This window comes from Cannabis sativa, chromosome 9 (genome assembly GCF_029168945.1).
Source record: "Cannabis sativa cultivar Pink pepper isolate KNU-18-1 chromosome 9, ASM2916894v1, whole genome shotgun sequence".
In the NCBI taxonomy this organism is placed as follows: Eukaryota; Viridiplantae; Streptophyta; class Magnoliopsida; order Rosales; family Cannabaceae; genus Cannabis; species Cannabis sativa.
Window position 1 is genome coordinate 6,236,482 of NC_083609.1, and position 24,913 is coordinate 6,261,394.

General features: G+C 34.3%; 1 protein-coding gene, 1 long non-coding RNA gene and 1 pseudogene across 2 annotated transcripts; 1 reads left to right on the forward strand and 2 right to left on the reverse strand.

The window, feature by feature from the left end:
* Nucleotides 1-11,121: 11,121 nt before the first annotated feature.
* On the reverse strand, nucleotides 11,122-12,246 carry LOC115721110 (uncharacterized). The gene is made up of 2 exons (XR_004012380.2): nucleotides 11,756-12,246; nucleotides 11,122-11,658 (listed from the first exon to the last, which is right to left on the reverse strand). It is a non-coding gene; the product is annotated as an uncharacterized LOC115721110 (long non-coding RNA).
* A 3,042-nt stretch (nucleotides 12,247-15,288) lies between these two features.
* LOC115721939 (histone H4-like) lies at nucleotides 15,289-15,850 on the reverse strand (annotated as a pseudogene).
* A 344-nt stretch (nucleotides 15,851-16,194) lies between these two features.
* LOC115721938 (NAC domain-containing protein 41) lies at nucleotides 16,195-17,503 on the forward strand. The gene is made up of 2 exons (XM_030651044.2): nucleotides 16,195-16,422; nucleotides 16,498-17,503. The coding sequence occupies exons 1-2, from the start codon at nucleotides 16,272-16,274 to the stop codon at nucleotides 17,307-17,309; spliced, it is 963 nt and encodes a 320-aa protein (XP_030506904.2). The 5' UTR covers nucleotides 16,195-16,271; the 3' UTR covers nucleotides 17,310-17,503.
* The last annotated feature ends 7,410 nt before the right edge of the window (nucleotides 17,504-24,913 follow it).

Here is a 24,913-nt window from a genome sequence, read left to right on the forward strand (position 1 = left end):
CTTTATCAACCGGCACACAGATTCTGTTCTTGTATCGTAAAAACCCATCAGATAAACATGAAAAGTCTTTTGCCAATCCGGCCTCTAACTTCTCCTTATGCCCCCGTAGCTCAAGATCTCCTTGTTGAGCTACTCTAATCCTTTCCAATAAATCAGACTGTATGGTGATATTAGCAAGTTTTCCAATTACAAATTCAATTCCCGCTCTCGTCATATCCTCAGCCAGCTTTGCTGAGATTTCCTTTAGTTCATAAACTTGCCCTGGTCCTTTCCGACTTAGAGCATCCGCTACCACATTTGCTTTACCAGGGTGGTAGAGAATCTTCCAGTCATAATCTTTGACCAGTTCTAACCATCGTCTTTGCCTCATATTTAAATCCTTCTGAGTGAAAAAGTACTTGAGGCTTTTGTGATCTGTATAAATTTCACACTTCTCACCGTACAGATAGTGACGCCAAACTTTTAGTGCAAAGACAACTGCTGCCAATTCAATATCATGGGTAGGATACCGTTGTTCATACTCCTTCAATTGCCTGGATGCATAAGCAATCACTTTCCCTGACTGCATAAGAACACAACCTAACCCCTGTTTGGATGCATCACAGTATATCACAAACTTTTCATCACTTTTTGGTAAGGTTAACACAGGAGCGGTAATCAACCTTTGCTTCAATTCCTGGAAACTACCTTCACACTTGTCAGTCCAAACAAACTTACAATTCTTTCGGGTCAATTCAGTTAAAGGCGTAGAAATCTTTGCAAAGCCTTCAACAAATCTTCGATAATACCCTGCTAACCCCAGGAAACTTCTAACTTCAGTTGCTGACTTAGGTCGAGGCCAATCTCGTACCGCTTCAATCTTCACTGGATCCACTAAAATACCATCTTTACTTACCAAGTGTCCCAAAAAAAACTCACCTGAGGTAACCAAAATTCACATTTCTTAAACTTGGCATACAACTTATGTTCCCTGAGACGTTGCAATACCATTCGAAGATGTCTTTCGTGAGTTTCTTCTGAGTCTGAATAAATTAGAATGTCATCAATAAAGACAATAACAAAATCATCCAGAAAGTCTTTGAACACTCGGTTCATCAGGTCCATAAATGCTGCTGGGGCAGTTGTTAATCCGAAGGACATAACCAGGAATTCGTAATGGCCATACCGGGTCCGGAAAGCTGTCTTGGGAATATCCTCCTCCCGAATCCTCAGTTGGTGATAACCAGACCGAAGATCAATCTTGGAAAAGACAGTCTTTCCCTGCAGCTGATCAAATAAATCATCTATTCTTGGCAAAGGATACTTATTCTTCACTGTCAATTTGTTTAACTCCCGGTAATCTATGCACATTCGTAAAGTTCCATCTTTCTTTTTCACGAACAAAACTGGTGCACCCCAAGGTGAAGTACTAGGTCTTGTAAATTTTAAATCCATCATCCCCTGTAATTGCACTTTTAATTCTTTCAACTCTGCAAGCGCCATCCTGTAGGGAGCTCTTGACACAGGCTCTGCTCCTGGTATTAGATCAATCTCAAAATCAATTTCACGTTTTGGCGGTAACCCCGGTAACTCTTCTGGAAAAACATCCAGAAATTCTCGAACCACTGGGACATGCTCCGGTCCCGCTTGTGGTTCCCAGGTAGTATCCACTACATTTGCTAAGAAACCAATACACCCCTCACACAACAAATCCCTTGCCTTAAGTGCTGAAATTAAGGGAATCCGAGATCCCTGCATCTTACCCACAAATACAAAAGGATCCTCACCCTCAGGCTGAAAAGTTACCATTTTTCTCTTACAATCAATGGTGGCGTTGTATTTAGCAAGCCAATCCATCCCCAAAATAACATCAAAATCCTCCAGGTTCAATTCTATCAGATCAACTGATAACTCTCTTCCTTCCACAAATACTGGAAGGGATCGAACCCACCTGCTGGAGATAACCAACTCCCCAGTAGGCAGCAAGGTTCCGAAACCACTAGAAAGCACATCACTAGGTCTATTCAACTTCTCAATTATTCTACTTGAAATATAAGAATGCGTCGCACCAGAATCAATTAGGACAGTCTATAAAGTACCAGCAACAGAAAGCTGACCTGTTACAGTAGAAGGACCAGTATTAGCCTCAGCCTAAGTCAGGGCAAACACTCGAGCAGGAGCGGGTGTACCATCCTTCTTTTGCTCTACTCGTAGCAGCTGTGGACAATTCCTCTTCATGTGACCCACCACCCAACAGTGGAAACAGGCCCTGGCCTGACACTCGCCCTGGTGGCGCCTTTTACATCTCGGACATTCAGGAAAAGTCCGCCAGTTTTCGTTCCCACCAGGAAGAAAACCTTGGTTACCCTGGAACCTTTTATTTGGGCCTGTAGCTGATGATTCACTAGGTCTTTTCTTGCGGTCACCGGGATCAGTACCCCTACCCGAACCAGCACCTGCTGTTTGCTTCTATGAATCTCTTCTGGCAATATTTTTCTTTCGTATCTGAGCTTCTGCACCCTCAGAAACTAAGGCCAACTCAACTATTTGAGCATAAGTTCGGGCAACCCCCGGTTGTTTAGAAGCAACAATCACATCCCGGGCGATGTGTTCATCCAGCCCTCGAATGAACTTTGCTTTCCTAGCAGCTTAAGTAGCCACCTCATCTGAGGCAAACTTTGCCAGTCGATCAAACTTAGTGGCATACTCCGTCACAGTCATACTACCCTGAGTTAACCGTATAAACTCTTCTGCCTTTGCTGCCCGAATAGACTCATTATAATACTTTTCATAAAATAAGGCCAGGAAGGCTTCCTAGGTCATGTTATTCAAATCATGACCGTTAGATAATCTCCCACCAAATACGGGCATCATCTCGCAACATATAAGTAGCACACCTAACCCGGTCATTATCTTCAACTCGCATAAAATCAAAAATGGATGTTATCATACTCATCCATTGCTCGGCCTTGAGTGGATCAGCACCACCCTCAAACACTGGCGGGTTTTGCTTCCGGAACCGCTCATACAAAGGTTCCAAACGGTTCCCTGCATTCGGTGGCACTACTAGAGGTGCCGAAGGATCAGGGTTAGGGTTTAAAGCAGGCTGAGCTCGCTGCCCTCTCAGTTCTCTGATATGCTCACCCTGTTGCCGAATAGTCTCTTGCATTGCAGCATATAACTCTTCCCAGTTTGGTGGTGGTAGAGGGTTCTCGCCCTCAGCAGGAGCCCCGAGCCCAGCTAGCTCGCGGGTACCCCTACCAGTCCGCCTCGGGTGCATAATCTATACACATGCGGTCACATTCCAGGTAATAACAATACTAATAAGTATTTCCATATATTATAGTCCTACCCACACCATTCCAATATCAACACAATTCAAGTAATCAGGTAATCAGAAAATTAACAAACTATCTTTTAACTAAAAGCTTACTGAACCATGAGTCGAACAAGTCCTTGCAGCCAATGTACATATCGAATCAGTCTTCAGGATCTAAAAACCTTGGCGCTCTGATACCATGTTGTAACGCCCTGTCCAACGGGGATGCCACGTGTGTGCAATTTAATAAAATACTTATATAGATACTATATTATACCAAAAGTGTGGGTAATTAAATTTTTTTTGCAATTAAAATCAAGCATGTATAAACTTCTTTATAGCAGAAGATAAGCAACGAGAACTATGGGGACCCCCTGTTTTCAAAATATTACAAACTAGTTTATTAGTACTTTTACATTATAAACTTTGTAATCCCAAAATACTATCAAAATGAAACATCCTGTTCACTGGGCCGAAACACTGCGGCTGATATGTACATTGCTACTACGACCCCGAACTCATGGCTGCTCAACCTTTGCTTTCCCCTTACCTGCACCATAAAGCACCTGTGAGTCACAGAGACTCAGCAAGAAAAGTAACCAAAACGTTAACTCAAAATGATTATCAATTTAATCTCATACCAATATGTTTACTCATTATACGATATCATAAAGTATTCCTTTACACATTACACATTCACATTACACAATCTTGGTACTTTATAAAGTACCCCTTTACCACTCGTTAACCACGAGCTGAATATGTCACTATCGTTGCCCGATAAAGCAAACGATAAGTAAGAAACCTAACCGCGGTTTCAAGAGTAATTACTCGTAACGGTAATAACCGTTTCCAACCCTAGGTCATAACCTAGGCTCAACAAATATTTAATCAAAGTCTTGATAATAATCAAGGCCATAACCTTTCAACCATTAATATTTAACCACATACGGTGCTTACCACTTTTCTTACCTTAGTTCTGAACTCAAGCGTACGGGCCAACTCGAGTGGAAAACAAGCTAGGCGATCCTGGTCCTATGTCACGACAACCAAAACTCAATAAAAACCTTAATCAAATTTCTGATAATCAACTCTAATTCTCACAATCGAACACACCCTACTTTCCCCCGGATCAAACTAGCTTAACCGTCTCTAAAATACCCTGAATTCCACTCCGAAAGACACCCCGAATCAGATCGGACTTGAGGAGAAAAACCCAAAATCCCCCTTTCCTGGGAAAAACGGTCGGCCGTTTTTCAGGCACCCAGAAAAACGGCCTGCCTTTTTTTTCCTGGCAGCCATGGTGATTTCTGGTTTTTCACCCCAAAAACCAATCAAACCTCCACCAAACCTGCTCAAACCTTCCAAAACAGTATAATAACATAAATATAACATACCCCAATCTTCAAATTACAATAGTTCAATCTCTAACTCAAATTCATATACTCAAGTGAAAGAAAATCAATTTCTTTAGCTTCTTCAAACACAACACAATCTCAACAGCCATGAAATCAAATAAAACATGCACAAACAAACCTAATTCAACTAAGAAATCATGCTTAGAACTCATCTAAGCCTACAGCCATGAACACCCATAAAGAATTAATAAAAACCTAGCTTAAAACCTAAGAAATCACCAAGAACATAAGGAGGAACTTACCTCAAGGTTCTAGGTTGGCTTGGGGGTTGAATTCAACTCTGCAATGGTGGATTTGCTGAGGAAAAGAAGTCTCCTAATGGCTGGCTCAAGCTTGCTCGAGAGAGGGAATGAGAGGAGTTGAAGATGATGAAGTTACTTAGCCTCCAAGTAACTTAAATAATAAGATTTTCTCTTCTTTTTCTTTCTTTTCTATTTCTATTTATTTATTTTTTTTTTAAAAAAAAAAGTCTCAGCCCCTAAATAAAAAATAAAAAGGAATAAAAGTATAATTATTTAAAGAATAATTAAATTACCCACAAAGCTAAAAAAAATCTCTAAAATAACCTAAGGGCATTTTGGTAATTTCACTAAGCCCTCAACCCGACATTCTAATAAAATTCTAACCTAATCCGGATTATTCTCAAAATAATTCTTCCATTAACGCCGTGACATTACTAATTACATCGCTAAATTTCCACAATTACCGGGCCCAAAAATAATGTATTTCATTAAATAATTTCTCAACAATTTACCTAAGTAAGATCATAATCCTACTTCATTTCTCAAGTAATTACATATTTATTAAAATATGTCTATTTAAATATTATTTATTTTCTGGGATATTACAGTCTCATTCCAGCTTAGATGTGTTCTTCTAGGATTCTCCATTACTAACCCTCTAGGTCGGGAAAAATATCTATATTTATAAAAATTCATTCCTCTCAATAATTTTAACTTTTGTCAGATCCATTGTCATTCTCTTCTCGAGCGATGTAAGGCGCAAAAATACCATCACTTTTAATAAAAGTTGCACTCTTTGTGAGTTTTTTTTTTTCTTAGTTGACTCTTATGATGACACTCCAACATACTTATACTATTGTCCATAAAGCAAATTGTGAGTGGATTGTAGCTTTGTTTGCTTACGATGTGCCTTGAATCCATTTACGTTTCATGAGCATTTTCTAATCCCAACACTTCTCAAAGACTCGTATGGCCCTTGTCATGCCATGAAATTCTTTAAGATACGTCACTTTGGCTTTATATGTGTCTCACTTTTCCCATGTCTCTAATATTAGGGAGTCTTTCCTAACGTTTTCTCCTTAAGCTATGCACTACCTTTCTATTGTTGTGTCGATGGGTATGTAGAATCTAAGTATGTCACTCGTGAAAGTTAATTTCTCTTCTTCCTCTTTTGAATTTGTGATCTCCTCTCTATGGCTGTTTGTTGTACCACCCACCATAAATTTGTATTCACAATGTATTAGTTGTGCAATTGTGACCTGTTCCAAGTAGTTGTCCTCTTGTTATCTCTTCTTCATGTTGTACCCAAATTGTTAGTCGTGCCTAGACCTTCTTAGTCTTTCTCCTTTGAAAATGTCACTGTCGAAACCATGCACATTTTACTCTATTGTCTCCTCCACCAAGTAGATGACCTTGAGTTTAAAGTTTACAACTTTCCTTCGGTAATCTTTTATTTGTTAATGCTCTGTTTATCTCTTAGTGTTTAAGATACCTTCATAAGCTATTACCTCAAGCAATTTTATCATGTCTCTTTCTATCTTTTTATTTTTGGATTCTATTCAGCACACTACACTCCTTTCTATATGATGGCATCGTCCTCTCCTGACTCATTTCTATAGACTTCTCTCTAAAGTCTTTGCATACACTATTCATACTTCTTACCATCTAACTTAGAAGTGTATAACTTATGGAATATCCAACAAGATAGTACTTGCTCCTTAAAGATCTATTCTTTCATCCTTCTTAATAAGTGGGTTTCGTAAAATATATTGTCCCAGTCTGGTATAACGTCTACTATTCTAAGTCATCCCTACTTCCTATATGTTGGGCTTCCATTCATAGCTAGGTGCAGAGACCGCTTCTTCAACCATTCATAGATAGGTGAAAATATATGCGTAGTTGGCTGTTGGTGTTGGGTTTTATGCCCTAAATAAAACTCATTTCATATAATCAGATTTACTTATTAATAAAGATCAGAATAACATTTCATGTTGCATGGTTCACATGATTTATTTCATGGTTCTCACCGCAACAATGTTTATCTTTTTCGTTTTGAAAACTCTTGGTGCCGTGAACCTATGTGTGCTCATATAGTTAGATCTTGTTGGGATAATAATAGTCATCTTTCTCTTCTTGAGAAGATTCAACTATGCAGTTCTCAACTAGATGATTGGGGAAAAGGTCTCACTGGTAATTTTAAGAGACGCATTGCTAAAAGTAAAGATAGACTGGCTGCCTTGAAGCACTCTGGGCTTGACAACTGTTTTCAGGATTATGCAACTGAGAAAAATAATTATTTTGAGATTCTGGCTCAGCAGGAAATTTACTGGAAGCAAAGGTCAAAGCAATACTGGTTAAATGCGGGTGATAAGAATAGTAAGTATTTTCATGCTACTGCTAGTTCCCGTAAACGAAGTAATCAAATTTATCAGTTGCAAACACCAAATGGCGATTGGTCAAATTGGGACACTGGGCTTAGTGATGTTATTTCTAATTATTTTGATGATTTGTTTACTACTAATGGTACTTTTCATAATGCTGTTGCTGATGATATAAGATGTAGCATTGATGAAAATCAAAATAATCTGCTTCTGCAGCCCATTTCCACCGATGAAGTCCGGCATGCCCTGTTCCAAATGCATCCGGATAAAGCCCCTGGGCCTGATGGCATGGGACCTGGTTTTTTCCAAAAACACTGGGACGTTGTTGGTAGTGACATTGTTAACATGGTAACTGATTTCTTTGCTTCTGGTATGATTCCTATTGGTCTGAATGTCACTAATCTTGTCTTGATCCCGAAGAAGAAGAATTTTATTTCGATGAGTGATATGCGGCCGATTGCACTGTGTAATGTGCTCTATAAAGTGCTCTCAAAAGTCCTTGCAAACCGTATGAGAAGTATAATTGATCAGATTATTTCTGTGAATCAGAGTGCTTTTATTCCTGGTCGTCTTATCTCTGATAATGTGATGATTGCTTTTGAAGTTATGCACTATTTAAAAAGGAAGACAAAGGGTAAGAAGGGGTTCATGGCACTAAAACTTGATATGAGCAAAGCTTACGACCGTGTTGAATGGAACTATCTTCAGGCTGTCATGTCTCATATGGGTTTTCATCCGAAATGGATCGATCTTGTTATGGCTTGTATATCGTCGGTCAGTTATAATGTCATTCATGGTGGACATGTCATTGGCCCCATCATTCCTTCCCGAGGTATTCGACAAGGTGACCCTCTTTCCTCTTATCTTTTCATTATGTGTGCTGAGGGTCTCACGGCACTCATTAACAAGTTTGAAGCAAATCGGCTTATCCATGGATGCAAGGTGGCGCGTGGTGCTCCTTCCATAACACACATGCTCTTTGCAGATGACAGTTATCTGTTTTGCCAGGCCACTCCGGAAGCTGCTTTGAGTGTTAATACTCTCCTTCAAACTTTCCAACAAGCTTCTGGACAACAAGTAAATTTTTCCAAGTCTTCTGTCTTCTTTAGTCCCAACACTACTGTTGAGTCTCGTGCTGGTATTTGTTCTGTTCTTCGAATGGTTGAAGCGTCAGAAGGTAGTCTTTATCTTGGTTTGCCTAACATTATTGGTCGAAACAAAAACTCTATTCTTGGCTTCTTAAAGAATAAGGTTTTGGCTCGGATCAATAGCTGGGATGGCAAATTCTTATCTCGAGCTGGCAAGGAAATCCTTCTCAAAACTGTGATTCAGTCTCTTCCTACCTATGCCATGAGCGTCTTCTTAATTCCTTTAGGCATTTGTGAGGATATAGAGAAGATTATGGCAAGTTTTTGGTGGAAAACTACATCAAGTAAGGGTCGTGGTATTACTTGGATGTCTTGGGAAAGAATGGCAAAGCCCAAGATGGAAGGAGGTATGGGTTTCCGAATTCTTCATGACTTTAATCTTGCAATGCTAGCTAAACAAGGTTGGAGACTTCTGTGTAATTCTGACTCTTTGGTGGGTAAAGTATTCAGAGCCAAATATTTTCCTACCAGTGATTATCTATCGGCCGATTTGGGAAATAATCCCAGTTTTGTATGGCGAAGTATTTGGGCTGCTCAAAGTGTGGTTCGCCTCGGGGCTGTGCGTATTATTGGAAATGGTGAAACTACCAGGATCCTCTCTACCCCTTGGCTTCCTGATAGTGGGAACAGACTTGTAACTTCAACTCATCCAGCTCTTTTGCATAACACTGTGAGTTCTCTCTTCTCATTGGAAGCACGAACTTAGGACTCTGAGGTTGTTGAGGACCTGTTCAACAACCGAGATGCCAATCTGATCTTGGGTCTTCCGTTATCTCTCAATTCTGGTTCTGATTTCTGGTCTTGGTCGGGAGACCGTTCTGGGTTGTTCTCTGTTAAAACTGCCTATGTCATGCTGCAGAAGAATAAACCCCAGCTTACTAGCGCTGATAACTCTGGGTTTTGGCGTAAGTTATGGCAATTGAAGATACCTCCCAAGGTAAAGAATCTGCTATGGCGTGCAATTACTGATTGTCTTCCCACTTGTCTTCAATTAGTAACAAAACATGTGAACATTTCTGGGCTCTGTCCTATGTGTACAAACCAAGCAGAGTCAATTGTTCATGCTCTTCTCACATGTCCTTTTGCTATGTCATGCTGGAACATTCTTGGTATCTCTTATGATACGAACCACCCCTACTCTTTTGGTGGTTAGTTTGATAAAGTACTTACGGCATCTGATGAGGATCTCCCCTCACGGGCAGCAATGCTCTGTTGGGCAATTTGGAAGGCCCGTAACCTTGTTGTATGGAAGAATAAGGCATCCTCGCAAGCTGAAGTCATTGCATCTGCACAAACAACTCTTGATCATTGGCGTAACGCTCAAGATAACCTTTCCCTATCTTCGCTATTCTTTGAGAATAGAGGAGATGGAGCTGAGCGTTGGACTAAACCTGAATCAAACAAAATCAAGTTAAATGTAGATGCGGCTCTCTTTCCATAGGATAATTCTTACGGGTTCGGGATTGTCGCCCGAAATAGCTCTGGCGGGCTCATCGAGGCTAAATCTAAGTACTTCGGCGGGGTCTATGATGCAGAAGTCGTTGAAGCAATGGGAGTCAAAGAAGCTCTGAGCTGGATAAAGAGCAACAATTGGTCTGATGTTGAGATTGAGACAGACAGTATGCTCACAGTGCAAGGCATTCGTAGTAATCACTCTGTGAATTCTATTTTTGGTTTGATTATTCATGATTGCCAAATTTTACTTTCTTCTCTCAATAATGTTAGGATTTGTTTTATTAGACGATCAGCAAACCGAGTTGCCCATGTTGTTGCAAGGCATTCTCGTTTTCTCTCTGGTCGTAGCATTTTTGAGTATAATGCTTGGGATGAGTTAATCTCCCTCTTGTATTCTGAATGCTAATTATTTCAATGAAGTTGATATTTCATTTTCAAAAAAAAAAAACTCAACCTAAACATTATAATTAGGGTTGGATAACTATACAATTAAGCTACTTATTATACATTTTATATATAGCATAGATATATATATACATGTCTAAATCATTCATCAGGATGAAATATCCAATTCTTTTAATTAGTTTTATGTATAATCAAATCATAATATGGAATTATAAAAATAAACTACTCTAATGCTAACTTAATTTTAAGAACTATAATAAGTTGAACACTACATAATTAATTAATTAGTACTTAATAGACAATAATTGTTTATACACATAAAATATATAATACATTTAAAAATGAAAGTGACACCAATGATTTAGATTTTGCAGATTATTTTTCAACAACATATTTTTTAAAATGTAAGACTTATTTTCATTTATATATATATACTAGATGAAAGTTACGTGGCATGCCACGTAAATATTAGTTTTATTTAAGTTTTAGTAATTTTTTTTTTAAGAATTCGGTAATTAATTATAAATTATTTTTTAAACGATTTGCTTTAAAAAAGTAAATTAAAATAAATAACCTATATAAAATTAAAAAATAGTAAAAAAAAAGAATGACTAACATGTTAAATTAGAAGAAAAATTATTTTTAAAGAAGAAGAATATAAAATTTGCATAAAATAATAAATAAAAAATATTCTGAAAAAGAAATTTTACAAAAATAATAAATAAATATTGTAGGAATGAAAAGTAAAATTATAAATATATAAAACATGAGAAATAATTAAAATTAAATAATTAATAAATATAAATTAAAATGTTGAATTATAAGAATAAATAATTGACTATTATTAATAATAATAATAATAAATACTTCAAGTTACCAAATTAACAGAGCACCAATTGGTAATTTTTTTTTGTCGTACGGCACCCCTACCATCTCCGGCGCGGCGGCGCTCAGACCTCCTTCAATTGGCTTTTGCAGGGAAACCCTAGAGCAAAAATGGCATTTGATGAGACCTTTCTCATTGCAAGCCAAACAAGTCCTAAAACCACATTCTCCAGCGTAACTGTAGGCCTTATGGCAACCATCACATTCATCGATGGCACCGCCATTTGACCCGAGTATCAGGGCATTGTTGGCAATATCCGAGCTTGAACTGGAGTAGTGAGTGGCTCCATGTTTTCTCACAGAAGCAATCCATCATATATAGCGTAGAAGTACCCATCTTCCATGTCAAATTAATAGATGATCTATGTTTTCGAACACTTATTGGATATCCACATCCAAATACATCATCTTCCTTTACTCCTCAAACTATATATATACATATTAGAACATGAAAAAGAAGTAGTAATTAACCATAAGTATATATAGACATGATATATAATATATGTTTATGTTATATACTTACATTCCAAATATGGCAAACTCATGAATCTGATTTTCAGGTGGATAGATGGGTTCAATCTCACGAACTATGCAACCCTAAGACTTCAAAATGTGACTAATTAATCTTTCTCAAAATTTTTGCGAATGAGAAGCTTCTTAATTAATCGTTGGAGTTGACTAATTAAACTCTTATTTTTCACTGGATCCCATGATTTTAGTAAATCGGTTAGGGCTAAAGAAATAGATTTTGTTTTTCTTTTAAGTTAACACTTCCATTAACTTCACGTAATTAACTTTTCAAAATAAAAGAATCGTTACAAATTTATAATTATTGAAATTATATTTTCTTAATTTTGTTTTTCAAAATTAATGACTATTTTTACATTGTTTAAAATTTTAAGAAACCTAGCAGACTTGATTAGTTTAATTTAAATATTTCCTAGTACAAAGGATTTTTTTTTTACTATGTAATATATATATACTGAAAAGATATCTTTATACACGTATGCTATGTTAGTTTAATTGTAGGATTTGTTGGAGAGATATGTGGGTAAGATATTTTTTTTAATTTAAAAAAAAAATTGTTTAATTTTTTGGTTTAATTATTGGGTTTATTTATTTGTTAACGTTTAACGTTAACAGTCTGTTAAGTTAATTGTTAAGGCTAAATAAAAACCAAGAATCGTTAAACCAAGAATTGCCGTTAGATAGGCACTTTTAATATATAAAGATATATATATATAAAAATAATAAATAAATCCTAGCTGAATAGATCTTTGGTGATGATCATGTGTGCACCAATTTATCCACATATATATTCAAATTTAAATGATATACATTACTCAATTACTATTTTACCCTCATTAATTTATCAAAACAAAACTACGATCATATATTATTTTAGGTATGAATTGCAAGAATGGTGTACCGAAAATCTGTCACAAAACTTTCTCAAAAAAAAAAAAAAAAAAAAAAAGAAAGAAAATCTGTCATAAAATATTCAGAATTTCTGAAATTTTAATTTTCGGTTTTTGGGTAGATTAACCAGGTTTGGGCTCGGATTGGGCCCTCCAAGAGAGTGGCATTTAGAAAAATATCATATTTTAAAGAATATGAAAATAACAACATAATAATAGGCCTAATAAACAAAAGGAGGAAAAATCTCTTCTAAATGTTTTTAGGATAAGTTGAGGAATATCTTTTTTTTATATCCATTAATTAATAAAAAAATACCCTCATATTATATTTCATTAAAATCTACCAACTTTTGTGAGTGAGTTACCTAATATACTCTCGCTTTCCACTTAAGTGTAGCATATGATTTACATTAACCTAAGGGCTATAATGGGGACATTATATATAAAAGTGAGTATATCTCTAAGAATATGAAAATAAAGGTAAAAATTAGAATTGATAAAGTAAAGTGGGTATACAATGCAATTTCCTCAATTTTTGGGGGGTTTTTATACCATATACTAAAATTTCTAATTTTTTTACTTTTTTACTGTGAGATGATATTTTTTTTCAAAATACTGTGTAAGTTTTATACTGTGTATTGTGTTAAGTTTTCACTGTTGTTCCACGATTGTTTTTTAGTTGTTCCATTTGTGGTCTTAATTATTCTGTTTTGTTGTTTTACAGTTATTTTATAAAAAGATAGTATTTTTTTTTAAAAAAAAATCGTGTGACAGTAAAATTGTAAACTTTTAACCAAAATCCAGTATTTTTGGAAAAACTCATTTTTTTAAGGAGTTCACGTTTTGCATATGCCTTCCCCATCCCATCAGTCATTTTTTACAATTCCGAAGACCACGTGTCAGCTATAAGGGTCTTATATTTCAACTTGCTTTAATTGTGTCGTTAATAGTCACCTCAAGGATTCTCATCACAGATGGCACCACACCTTTAATCTTTTTTAAGAGAGATTGTGGTGGATTTAGAACCCTTAATCCAGACAAGAAAGGATGCTTGTAAATATATCCTTATCACTACACCACATAAAACATGGTATTTTTTAATTTTTTTAAGATAATAGTATAATTATTATTTTTTTTACAAAAGATATTATTATTATTATTATTATTATTATTATTATTATTATTATTATTATTATTATTATTATCTTCCAAAAATAAAAAGATTATACGAAAAAATAAAAAATATGATATAATAAAGGCATCCAGCCTAAAAAAACAAAAAAAAAAAGGGTAAGTTGAAAAATACCACTTTTATTAATCAATTAATCAAATTTACCTCTACTTTTATATTTATTTGAAACATACCTCTTTTTATGTGTATTGTACCCAAAATACCCTGACATAAGAGAGTCACATGGGAAATATCTTGAAGTGACAGGGGCAAAATTGGTATAATGTTTAAAAAAAGAGGTAAAAATGATAGACTTTAAAAAAGAGGGTAAAAATAAAAGAGGACAATATAAAAAGGGTATAGAGTGTAATTTCCTAAAAAAAAATTAAAGTGGAAGGCCATTTGGTATTGAAGACTTTAAAACTCTTTTTCAAGTTGAAAAAGGGTCGTTAATTAAAGGCTAATTAATTTTTTCTCCTGAACTTTGACATGTAGTAAATCGTGCCCTCTGAACTTTTTAGCCGTTAAAAATTCCCCTCGAACTATTGAGATTGTTAAATTTAAGGACTTTTGTCTAATTTCATTCAATTTTACTGTTTCAATAATTGTTTATGTACTAAACCATGCTCCCCAGACTTTGATATGTATTAAACCATGCCCCTCAAACTTTGATATGTATTAAATCATGCCCCTTGAACTTTCATCCATGTTAGAATTTTTTACTAAAATTAGACAAAAATCCTTAAATTTAACAATCTCAATAGTTCAGGGAGAATTTTTAACGGTCAAAAAAAGTTCAGGGGCACAATTTAGTACATGTCAAAGTTCAAGGAGAAAAATTACTAGTTAGCCAAAAAAAATCAAAAGTTATTTGTGATAATATACATAATTATATTATAAATTAGTTATTATTGATTATTAATGGAAATGGTACAAAATGTGTTATTTTTAAGTAAAATAATTTAATATGGTGTAAAATTGTATCTCAAATTTGATGTGAATTATTGAAGTTAATGTAAAAAAAAGTAAATTTTTCACAAAATTGATTGTACAACAAAATGGTGTAACCATTAAAGATGGTGTCTTTTAAATTACAATGGTTCTTGAGACTTGTTAGTAAAATCATTATTATTTGTACTTTAAATTATATGTAATGTGAAATATGGTAATTATCTATTGAAAAAAAAAAAACATTTCACAACTTAAAATTGTAAGCAATCAAAACCAGATCATTTTACATTAAACTTTCTTAAATCGAATTGAACTCCTCTCATGCGATCATTATTTGAAATGGACTTTACAATTTAGCCCAATCACTTTTATGGGCTCCCATAATGGGCCTGATATTCAACTACGAAGGCCTTTTTTCTCTAATATCTTTCTTTCTTCAATTTACCATTTATTCATCAATTCTTTGAAAAATAATCAATTTCTTAACTGACTCCAAACAGAACAGTAAATTCCAGATAGGGAAAATGAATATCAAAATTCTTTGATTCAATCCAAAATAGGCATTTCATATTCAATGTACAAGAACTCAAGATTGAAATCTGAGCATTTCCAATAGCTTAATCCCAATTGCAAATCTCAGAAACAATAATTATAAACCCTAAAAAGATTAAAGCATTGACTGACTCACACTCATCAACCTCCGAATCCGTACAGAGTACGGCCTTGTCTCTTCAAAGCATAGACGACGTCCATGGCGGTAACAGTCTTCCGGCGAGCGTGCTCAGTGTAAGTGACGGCGTCACGGATAACGTTCTCAAGAAAGATCTTGAGTACACCGCGAGTCTCCTCGTAGATGAGACCGCTGATACGCTTAACGCCGCCACGTCTGGCCAAACGGCGAATCGCCGGCTTGGTGATTCCCTAGATGTTGTCCCTGAGAACCTTACGATGCCTCTTGGCTCCTCCCTTTCCCAAACCCTTTCCTCCTTTTCCTCTTCCTGACATTTTCGGATGATCTAACTTTCTCTCTCTAGAAACTTCAGTGTTCTTCTGTCTCTCTCTAGATAGCTAGTTGTTGACTTAGTCAGTTTGGGGAATGTTTATAAATGTGGGGAAGTTATTCGTGAACCGTTGGATCAGGTCACGATCCGCGTGTAGAGCTAGCTTGGCTTAGGAACCGTTGGATTTGTTTAATTCGGATCGGTGAAAGTTTGAAGTTTCCATAAAAATGCGCGAAAGTTTAGTGAATGAGTGACTAGACCGTATTTGTCTATGGCGGGAAATTACGTTTTATTTTTAATTATAACTTTCCAGAAATTTTATTTATATCTTAAATATTTTTTTTTTAAATATCTTATTTTAATAATTTTATTTTATATACATTTTCAGATATTTATAAAATATTCACCTATACATACCTATATAATACTATATATACCTATATAATACTGAAAAGAAATTGAGAAATTGAGAAACATAATTACGAGACGTACAATACAATGACGAAGAATCTACCACCTGGTTACGTGTTCGCACCCAGCGAAGAAGAACTGATTGTTCATTATCTTGAAAAGAAGGTTAATGGACACTCATTACCAATGCACATCAATGAAGATAATGTCTACTTGTATAATCCATGGCAACTCATACGTAAGCAACTAACTATATATCATTTATATTATTATTATACCTGGCTGGCTCTTAATTATTAACTATTTTATGCAGAAAAATATCCATTGCAGAGGTTCGATGAAGGTTGCTTATACTTATTTAGTCCGCTACATAAATTATCAGAAGGTGGAAACAAACGACCTTCTCGATCAGCTGGAGACGGACACTACAGAAGTTCGAGATGTTATCCAATAATCTCCTCTGAAGGCAACACAATTGGCTACGAAACACATCTAAAGTTTTATATGGGAAAACCATCTAATAAGGATGATGACGACAACAAAACTAATTGGCTTCTAACAGAGTATAGATTAATGAACAAACAACCAAATAACAACAACAACAACAACAACAAGACTACTCTTGATGAATGTGTTTTGTGCAAACTGTACTATAATGGAGATGGAGAAGAAAATGAAGATGAAGATGAAGATGATGAGAGTAGAAAACGAAAGAGATTTACTACATCTACAACAACAGAAGATCAAAAAGAAGAAGACAACAAGAATAATGATCCTCTGTCACAACAACAACAACAACAACTAGTACCAGCAGCAGCTCCAAATATTAATGATGATAATCAAATAGATCAACATGAATCCAATCCTCCTCCTAATCCTAATCTATCAGTAGAAGAATGGGAATCATATTTCAACATTACTCTCGATCAACATTTAGAAGAAGAAGATGAAGATGAAGATGATGATGATACACTTTTCTTTAATCAGCTGAACCAAGCAGACTATCCACCGCAACACTACTTCGATGATCCACCGTATAATCTTGCTCCACAACAGCAACAGAATCATAATGATATTGACAATCATATCCAAAATCTTCTTCAACTTCTGAATGACAACGAATGAGAACTACAACTCCAACAACATCATCATATTCTAAGTGTTTCAATTAATTTCTATTACAACCTTCACAACAACAACCAACAACAACTTCAATCAATACAACATGAACTAATAACATAATTAATTATTATAATTTTCTCATAAACACATTGTAATTTTCTTCAACTATAATTAACACATTAATCATGTAATCTTCAGTCACATTTAATACATTAATTCATGATTCAACTCATAATATATAACTACTCTCTAAATGCATTAATTCACTTGAAAAAAGCTTCAATTTCTTACAATATTAATTAATTCGGTCTTTAATTCTTTCATCTTCAATTTCTAAATTCAAAACACCGACCCAAAATTCGAAGATTATTAACAAACGAAACTATAATAATTCAATACTAAAATACATTGACTGTAATCACAACATTGAAACTATTAATTAACCACTAACACTAGAAAAGATTAAATCCATCAACCTCCGAATCCCTACAGAGTTCGTCCTTGAGTCTCACCCCTGAATGTTCTCCCTGAGAACCTTGCCATGCCTCTAGTCTTGGCTCCTCCCTTTCCTCCTTTGCCTCTTCCTCACATTTTTGCTTCCTTTCTTTCTTTCTCTGCTGCAACTTTTCTCTCCCCAGTTGTGTTATTACCACCGTTGGATTAGGTTGCCATCCGCAGCTTGCCTTTTCTCACCCTTAGATTAGATTACCTTTAATTATGAGAAAAACTGATTCAATTTAGCCAAATGTGTTTGGCTATGGCGCCAAATTTCACACTCTTTTTAAGGTCAAATTAACACTACCTAATATTCTACATCCAACTCTTCAAAATATATTTCCACCGCATCAAATAATAACTATATCCTATTATTAAAAAAAATTAATTTAAATAATTTTTAAAAATTGCTCTTAATATTCTTTTTACAGAAAAAATTAAAAAACATAGTACAAATATATATTTTATATAAAATAAATATTATTAAAATTAAGAGTCTTTAGAAATTTTTTGACAGCATAAATTTAAAATCATAACAAAAAATTGATAAAGAAATCATTGAATTTTTTATTTTAATAGTTTTTCCTTCATTTTTAAAAATAGTAGAAAAAATATTTCATTAGAACATCATTCCAATACTTTAAAATGCAACCAAAAGGAATGGAATGAAAATTGTTTTCTTTCCATTCTATTCTATTTCAATACCTCCAACCAAACGCCACCTAAAACTGGAACGATTCTCATTCCACAATATTCGGTCTTCTACTTACGTGATATATTTACACATATTGTACGTGATATACGTACAATATATCACTATAATATACGTACACTATTATAATAATAATAATAATATTTGCCCATATTATTATATAAAAAAAAATTAATAATTAATGATAAATATCAACATTATTATATCACATATATCACTATTATTATACCCACATAAATAATAATATTTATCAAAGTTAAATAATAATTAACACAATCGAATAATATCTATATATACTTATTAAGCATTAAGCACATGCCAAGAAAAGTCATTATATTTTCACAAAAAAAAAAATCTCATATAAATTTAAATCTATAAATATGTAAAATGACAAAAATACCCTCAGTGGTAAAATTTACAGAAATACCCTTTCGAGTTAACGGATATTACAGCCACCATTGCCATATACACTACATTGCGTTTCCCATGAAATATCCATTGCAATTTTTAATCCGAATTTCAGTTCACCTGCCTCAAAGTTCAATAAAAAATAACTAATAGGACTCACAAATAACCACAATAATTTGAACTCCACCATATAAGCTCAACTCAATCTAAACAAATCCACAAACTAATTTTTCAATATACTTGCATCATTTAACCTTCTCTACTAATATCAACAACAAATGTTTTAAAATCAAAAAGACTTAATCAGGTTATAATGTTAGACTTAAGTAAGGGAAGATGAAAAAATCATTTAAGCTCAACTATGTTATAAGTTTTTTTTTACATTCCAAGAACCTTAGTAGCCAATAAAAACACTTACTGCACAATTAAATTTTTAGCTCAACAACTAATATTAATATACTGTACATAATAAATTTTGTAGGATTTAAAGAAATACAAATAAGACACTGCACAATCATAATTCATAATTTTTCCTTGGGCTTTTGCTGCAGTTACTTTAAAAAAAAAATTAAGCTACTTACTTTTTCGTAATCAATAAAAGTTTGAAGTACACGTAGCTCCATTACCATCACAATATAGGGAGTGAACTACTATAAATTATAGTGTTCTCTCTTTAATTTTTATTTTTTTTAGTTGTCGCTATCGCTTATCAGACGATACGCAGTTGGCCATTTTTCAGCATCAACACTTGTGTATTTAAGTATATTATTATAAAAATTTTATAATGTACATCAAACTGTTTAAAAGGGCTAAAACACACATGGCTAATTAACAAAATGAGATTGAATTATGAAACTTGTTCTTATTGTTACCTGCGTTTTCGGATGGGTGACATGTGTATTTCCAAGGCCCAAAATCAACTCACAGGCACATTCGTCAAGCCCAAACAGAGCAATGGGTCAGCCCATAAACGGAGTCGGACTACGGCTTCGGGTTCAATCATAACCCTCTTTTGAAAGTCGAACCTTTTTGGTCCCGGAAGGAGGACTCTCGCCCAGAGAAGTAAAGGTTCAGGAAAACACAACCGGATACCCTCAGGGGTAGTCCTAGAGGAGTAGTCGAAGAGGTGTCCGGGTGCAGTACTACGTGGCACCCTTCTAACATCAGACCCCAGTCCCACAGAATCAAGGGTTTGCCTCCTATGTTAGACTTGGGAAAGGTGCACAGCACAAAAAGCAACATATCCTTCTGTCCAATGTTCATTACTCTGATATTTATTGTACACGATCGGTGGCGCATGACCTCCTGTTAACATCAAGTCGTACGAACCCGTATGAATAGAGGAAAACCCTCCAAGTTAGGCCTCACCTGCCTGGCCCAACTTGGAGGGACACTTTTAGTAATCTTTTTTCTTTTTTTGAAGAAAACACTTATAGTAATCTTTTTTTATTTTTGTTTTTTTAAGGAAACAAAGAAGCAATTTTTATAGTAATCTTGTATCATAACTAGTTTTTTTCTTATTACTTTCTATAACTTAAGACTTGTAAGTAACCCTAGCACACACAATTCTCAACTCTTTGCGAGAGAGAAAGAGAAGTGAAAAATTGTTCCTTTTTCTGTTTTCTCTGTTACCAAAGCTGAAAAATTTAATGTTAGCAAGGAAACCACCATACAATCTCTTCAACCAACTATTGGGGGCAAAATTGTGAGTTCAAAATTCACTGTATATTGTTTATTCCTTCATTCAAAGTTCAAACTTTTTATTAGTTTTGATTTTTAGAATGACTGTAAAATTTGGATTATAATATTTTTATTTCGGATCACTATATATATTATCTCTAATTTTGGAATTTTGAATTTTGAAAGTCTGTGCTATTGTTTGAATTATATTATGTTACGGATATTAAGCCTTTCACTGAAGATAGATCTGAAAGACTGAAACTTTTAGTTGTTTTGATATTTTTTTCTTCTCAAAATTACTTCTCTCAGATACATTACAAATTTCAAATTAATAAATGGCTTTGGATGGCCTCACCCATCACACTGGTAAATTACTCTTCTATTATTAATCCTAGTTTTGATCATAGATTAGATACACCATCATTATAATGATTTATCCTTATCAAGGACAAGGATTTGAATAGTTTGAGTACTGAATTTGATACTGATGCAGGAACAAATAGATTTTGCCTAATTCCAGAAGAGATTGTAGAGAGAATTTTGTTGAGAGTGGATGATGTTGATTCTGTAGTAAATTGTAGGTTAGTTTGTAAGTCTTGGTTTCATCTTATTAATGATGACCCCTTATTCGCAATGAAACACCACCATTATTATAACTTTGGTCATAATAAAAATGGTAAGAAGAAGATGGTCTCCTTTGTGTGCTTGCATGGCTTGGGGAGTAGTCCCTACCATGTCCCTAAATCAATTTTCGTTGTGTTATTGAAAAAGTGAATATTCTCCCAGAAATAAGGAAAGACTTACTAGAAGATAGGTTTGTAAATGTTTCTCATTGGACAAATCGATTTTTCTAACTTTTACGAGATGTGGGTGATGATTGTTGATGATGATGGTATTGGTATTGATTGGATGATGATGATAGGAAAGACTTATTATAACTTTTGTATTAAGATTTGATGTTTTTTTTAAGTTATGTACCTTAATTGTTCTTTCTCTACATATGCGTATCAAAGTTTGGTAATTTATTTCATTGTTGTGAAGGTCCTAGTGTTGACATTGGAAAATCATGTGCAAATGGCTTTTATTTGTTAATGAAAAACAACAGAGAGAGAGAAAGAGAAAGGGAGGTTGTTTAATCACGTCAGACTAGTCGAAACTCTATCGAGTCCATACTTGAGCTCCGAAAGCAAGTGAGAAGAAAATTATGTAAACCAATTGAGAATGTAATTATGTCTTACATGTCGTCGTATGTTAAGTTTGTTTCTTGTCGATTGTCAAAAACCCCCCCTTTGCTTTCCCAAATCTATTATCTGTTTCCTTTTTCTATTCATTGATTTCGAAACAAAATATTATCACAAGAAAATATTGGAAATGAAGGTAACTTGTCTTTCTACAAAACCAATGAAAAAAAATAGCTCTATTTCATCGAATAACTAGACAACCTCATAGCTAAATCCTTTGTCAATTTCTTCAATAGATGCAGATAGATAAAGTTGACATTATCATTCAGATTACAGTCATTTATAACAATAACAATTCAAGGCGTAAAACCATAAAAAAAAAAACAAGTAATAAGCAGATTAGATTATCAAGGAAATCGAACAACACAATCTTTCATAACAAAATCAAATGATAAAGTTACCAAAACAACATGGCATATCATCATCACATTTTCTTCCTTTATGTAGAACTAAATTGTAGCAAACTAACTAACTGTTTAAAAGGGCTAAAGTACACATGGCTAATTAACAAAATGAGATTGAATTATGAAACTCATTCTTATTGCGGTGAGCGACAACGATAGTCTTTCTCAAAAGCACAACCTCGAAGTTAGAGGTTCCGATTTTTTTTTTTTTTTAGTTTATAACTAAAACAAAACAATATTTTGGCGTCAGTGCATTACTATTTACTTCGGTTATGAATTGAAACAAAAAACTTTTAGCGTCAGTTAATGAATGAAGCAAAAATTTCAATATTTGCGTCTATGGTTATAGCGTCAGTTTAGACAATCGAAACAAATTCTTTATGTGTCACTTTAAAACTGACGCTAAATGTGAGTTTTGTAGTAGTAGTAATTTCCTCTACGACCCTCCGAACCGCCTCCACCTTCGGTAGCTCTGCCATTTTAGGTGTGTAGTTGTGGCTCAAGACTAGCACATGTGAGCATCAAAATAATGATCAAGTTCATCTGCCCCTTTCAAACTCATGTAATGTGTGAAGACAGTGGCTTACAACATAGAAAGCTTTTAGAAAGATAGGTTCAAAATTTTTCATTGGAGAAGAATGGGTTTGGTTTATTGATTTGAGAGCTCTTGAATATTTGAGGCATAATTCGTTAACATTCTAGAATATTCTCTCAATTTCAATTTCTGCAATTGTGATTGCGTCGAAAAAAGAGAAATTTTATGTTATGTTTTAGTATATTTTGAATTTAAATTTTAAAGCGTTAACTCTCCGTTAGTTTTGATTTAATTAAAACATTAAAAAAATTGTTAAATCAAGAATTAGGTTAATAGCTAAATTTTATATAAAATAGAGAATAGATTTAATTTGAATATCTTTTTAATTAATAAATACAAAAAAAAATATATATTTTTTAACTTATCACCAATTTTTATTACCATTCTTATTCCATTATTTTACTATTACTATTATCATTTATCATTACACCATCTTTTTCATGGTTATACCTTGATTTTTTTTTTTTTTTTTAAGAAAAAGTGATACTTGTGTACTTAACTATTACTTATTACCTAATACAAAAAAAAAAAAAAAATCATAGCCCTTGTTAGATTTAGTGCCCTTACTAAAACTCTATTTCAGTATAATCTTTAATTTCATTATCATCAATAAAAGAACAAAACTATTTTATTACTTATTTAGTGTAATGCTTGATTCACATGTTTATTTCATAATTATATGTTTGATATATAAATTCTATTAAATCTCTATCACATTATTTTTCATGATTATTGTGTTATCAACACAGTGGAAATTAATCATGATTATATGATTAAATTAATTTCATGATTTATCAGTATACTGGATTTACACTGATATGATAATTAACAATGTGATTTACTTACACTTGCATACGTGGAATGTCTTTTCCAAGGTATTAGCAAAGTAAGCTTGTATTGGATCTATTGGTTATACATCAGACTGGACCGATATTTATAGTGGAAAATATATCATAAACTTACCGTAATATCTTTTCTAAGTAAATATCACTTAGTTGATCCTAGATCAATGATCTCAATCTTGAGATGGTTAGGTTCTAGCCTAATTGTACTATACGGGTTCTTTGACTTGTTCGTTACCCATTTACCCGTATGACTAGCCCATACTTCATCTTAGGAACACAGTAGTGCAATTGAGTTAGCAAAACAGACCCCACCAAAGTTATCAAAGTGGGACATAATTTGTCTCCGGCAATGAAGGAGCAAATTGTATCCACAGATAAGAAGAACTAGGACATACTGGCATGGAGCCATGCAGATTTGATAGGAATCAACCCAAAAACCATCTTCCATGCCTTAAACATCGATGAAAATGCGACTCTAGTCTGCTAGAAGAAAAGATCGTTAAATTTGGTTTCAGCGGAAGCTGTAAAGAAAGAAGTCGAGAAATTAGCCTCTATAGAGTTCATTCGTGAAGCTTTATATCTTGTTTGGACAACGAATCCAGTGCTGGTCCTAAAGCCAAACAGAACATGGAGAATGTGCATTGACTTCACAGACCTAAATAAGGCCTGCTAAAGGACTGTTTCTCACTTCCACGAATTGATCAAATGGTAGATGCCACGTCGGGATAAGAGTTATTAAGCTTCTTGGATGCGTATTCCAGCTACAATCAAATCCAAAAGCATGTAGCAGACCAAGAACATAAGTTTTCAAATGTATAAAGGAGTGTACTGCTATGTGGTCATGCACTTTGGTCTTAAGAATGCCAAAGCAATGTACCAAAGACTAGTGAAAAAGATGTTCAAGGATGTCCTGTGTAAGAACATAGAGGTTTACATGGACGACATGCGCTTTTGAAATACAAAACCTCAGAAGAGCACAACAATGATTTGGAGGAAGCCTTTGCTATCACCCAAAGTATGGAATGAAGCTCAACCCTAAGAAATAAACTTTCAGAGTTTCTTAAAGGAGATTCTTGGGTTTCATAGTCAGCTCTCGGGGAATAGAAGCCAATATGGAAGAGATCAAAGCCCTTCTAGGCATTTCGTCCCCCAGAAAACACAAGGACAACCAAAGGTTAACTGAAAGGATTACAACACTCAGCAGATTCGTTTAAAAAATGACAGACA

Coding starts and splice junctions, on each gene's coding strand:
- LOC115721938 (XM_030651044.2), top strand. CDS start 16,272: ATGACGAAGAATCTACCACCTGGTTACGTGTTCGCACCCAGCGAAGAA. Junction 16,423..16,497: donor TAATCCATGGCAACTCATAC/GTAAGCAACTAA, acceptor TATTTTATGCAG/AAAAATATCCATTGCAGAGG.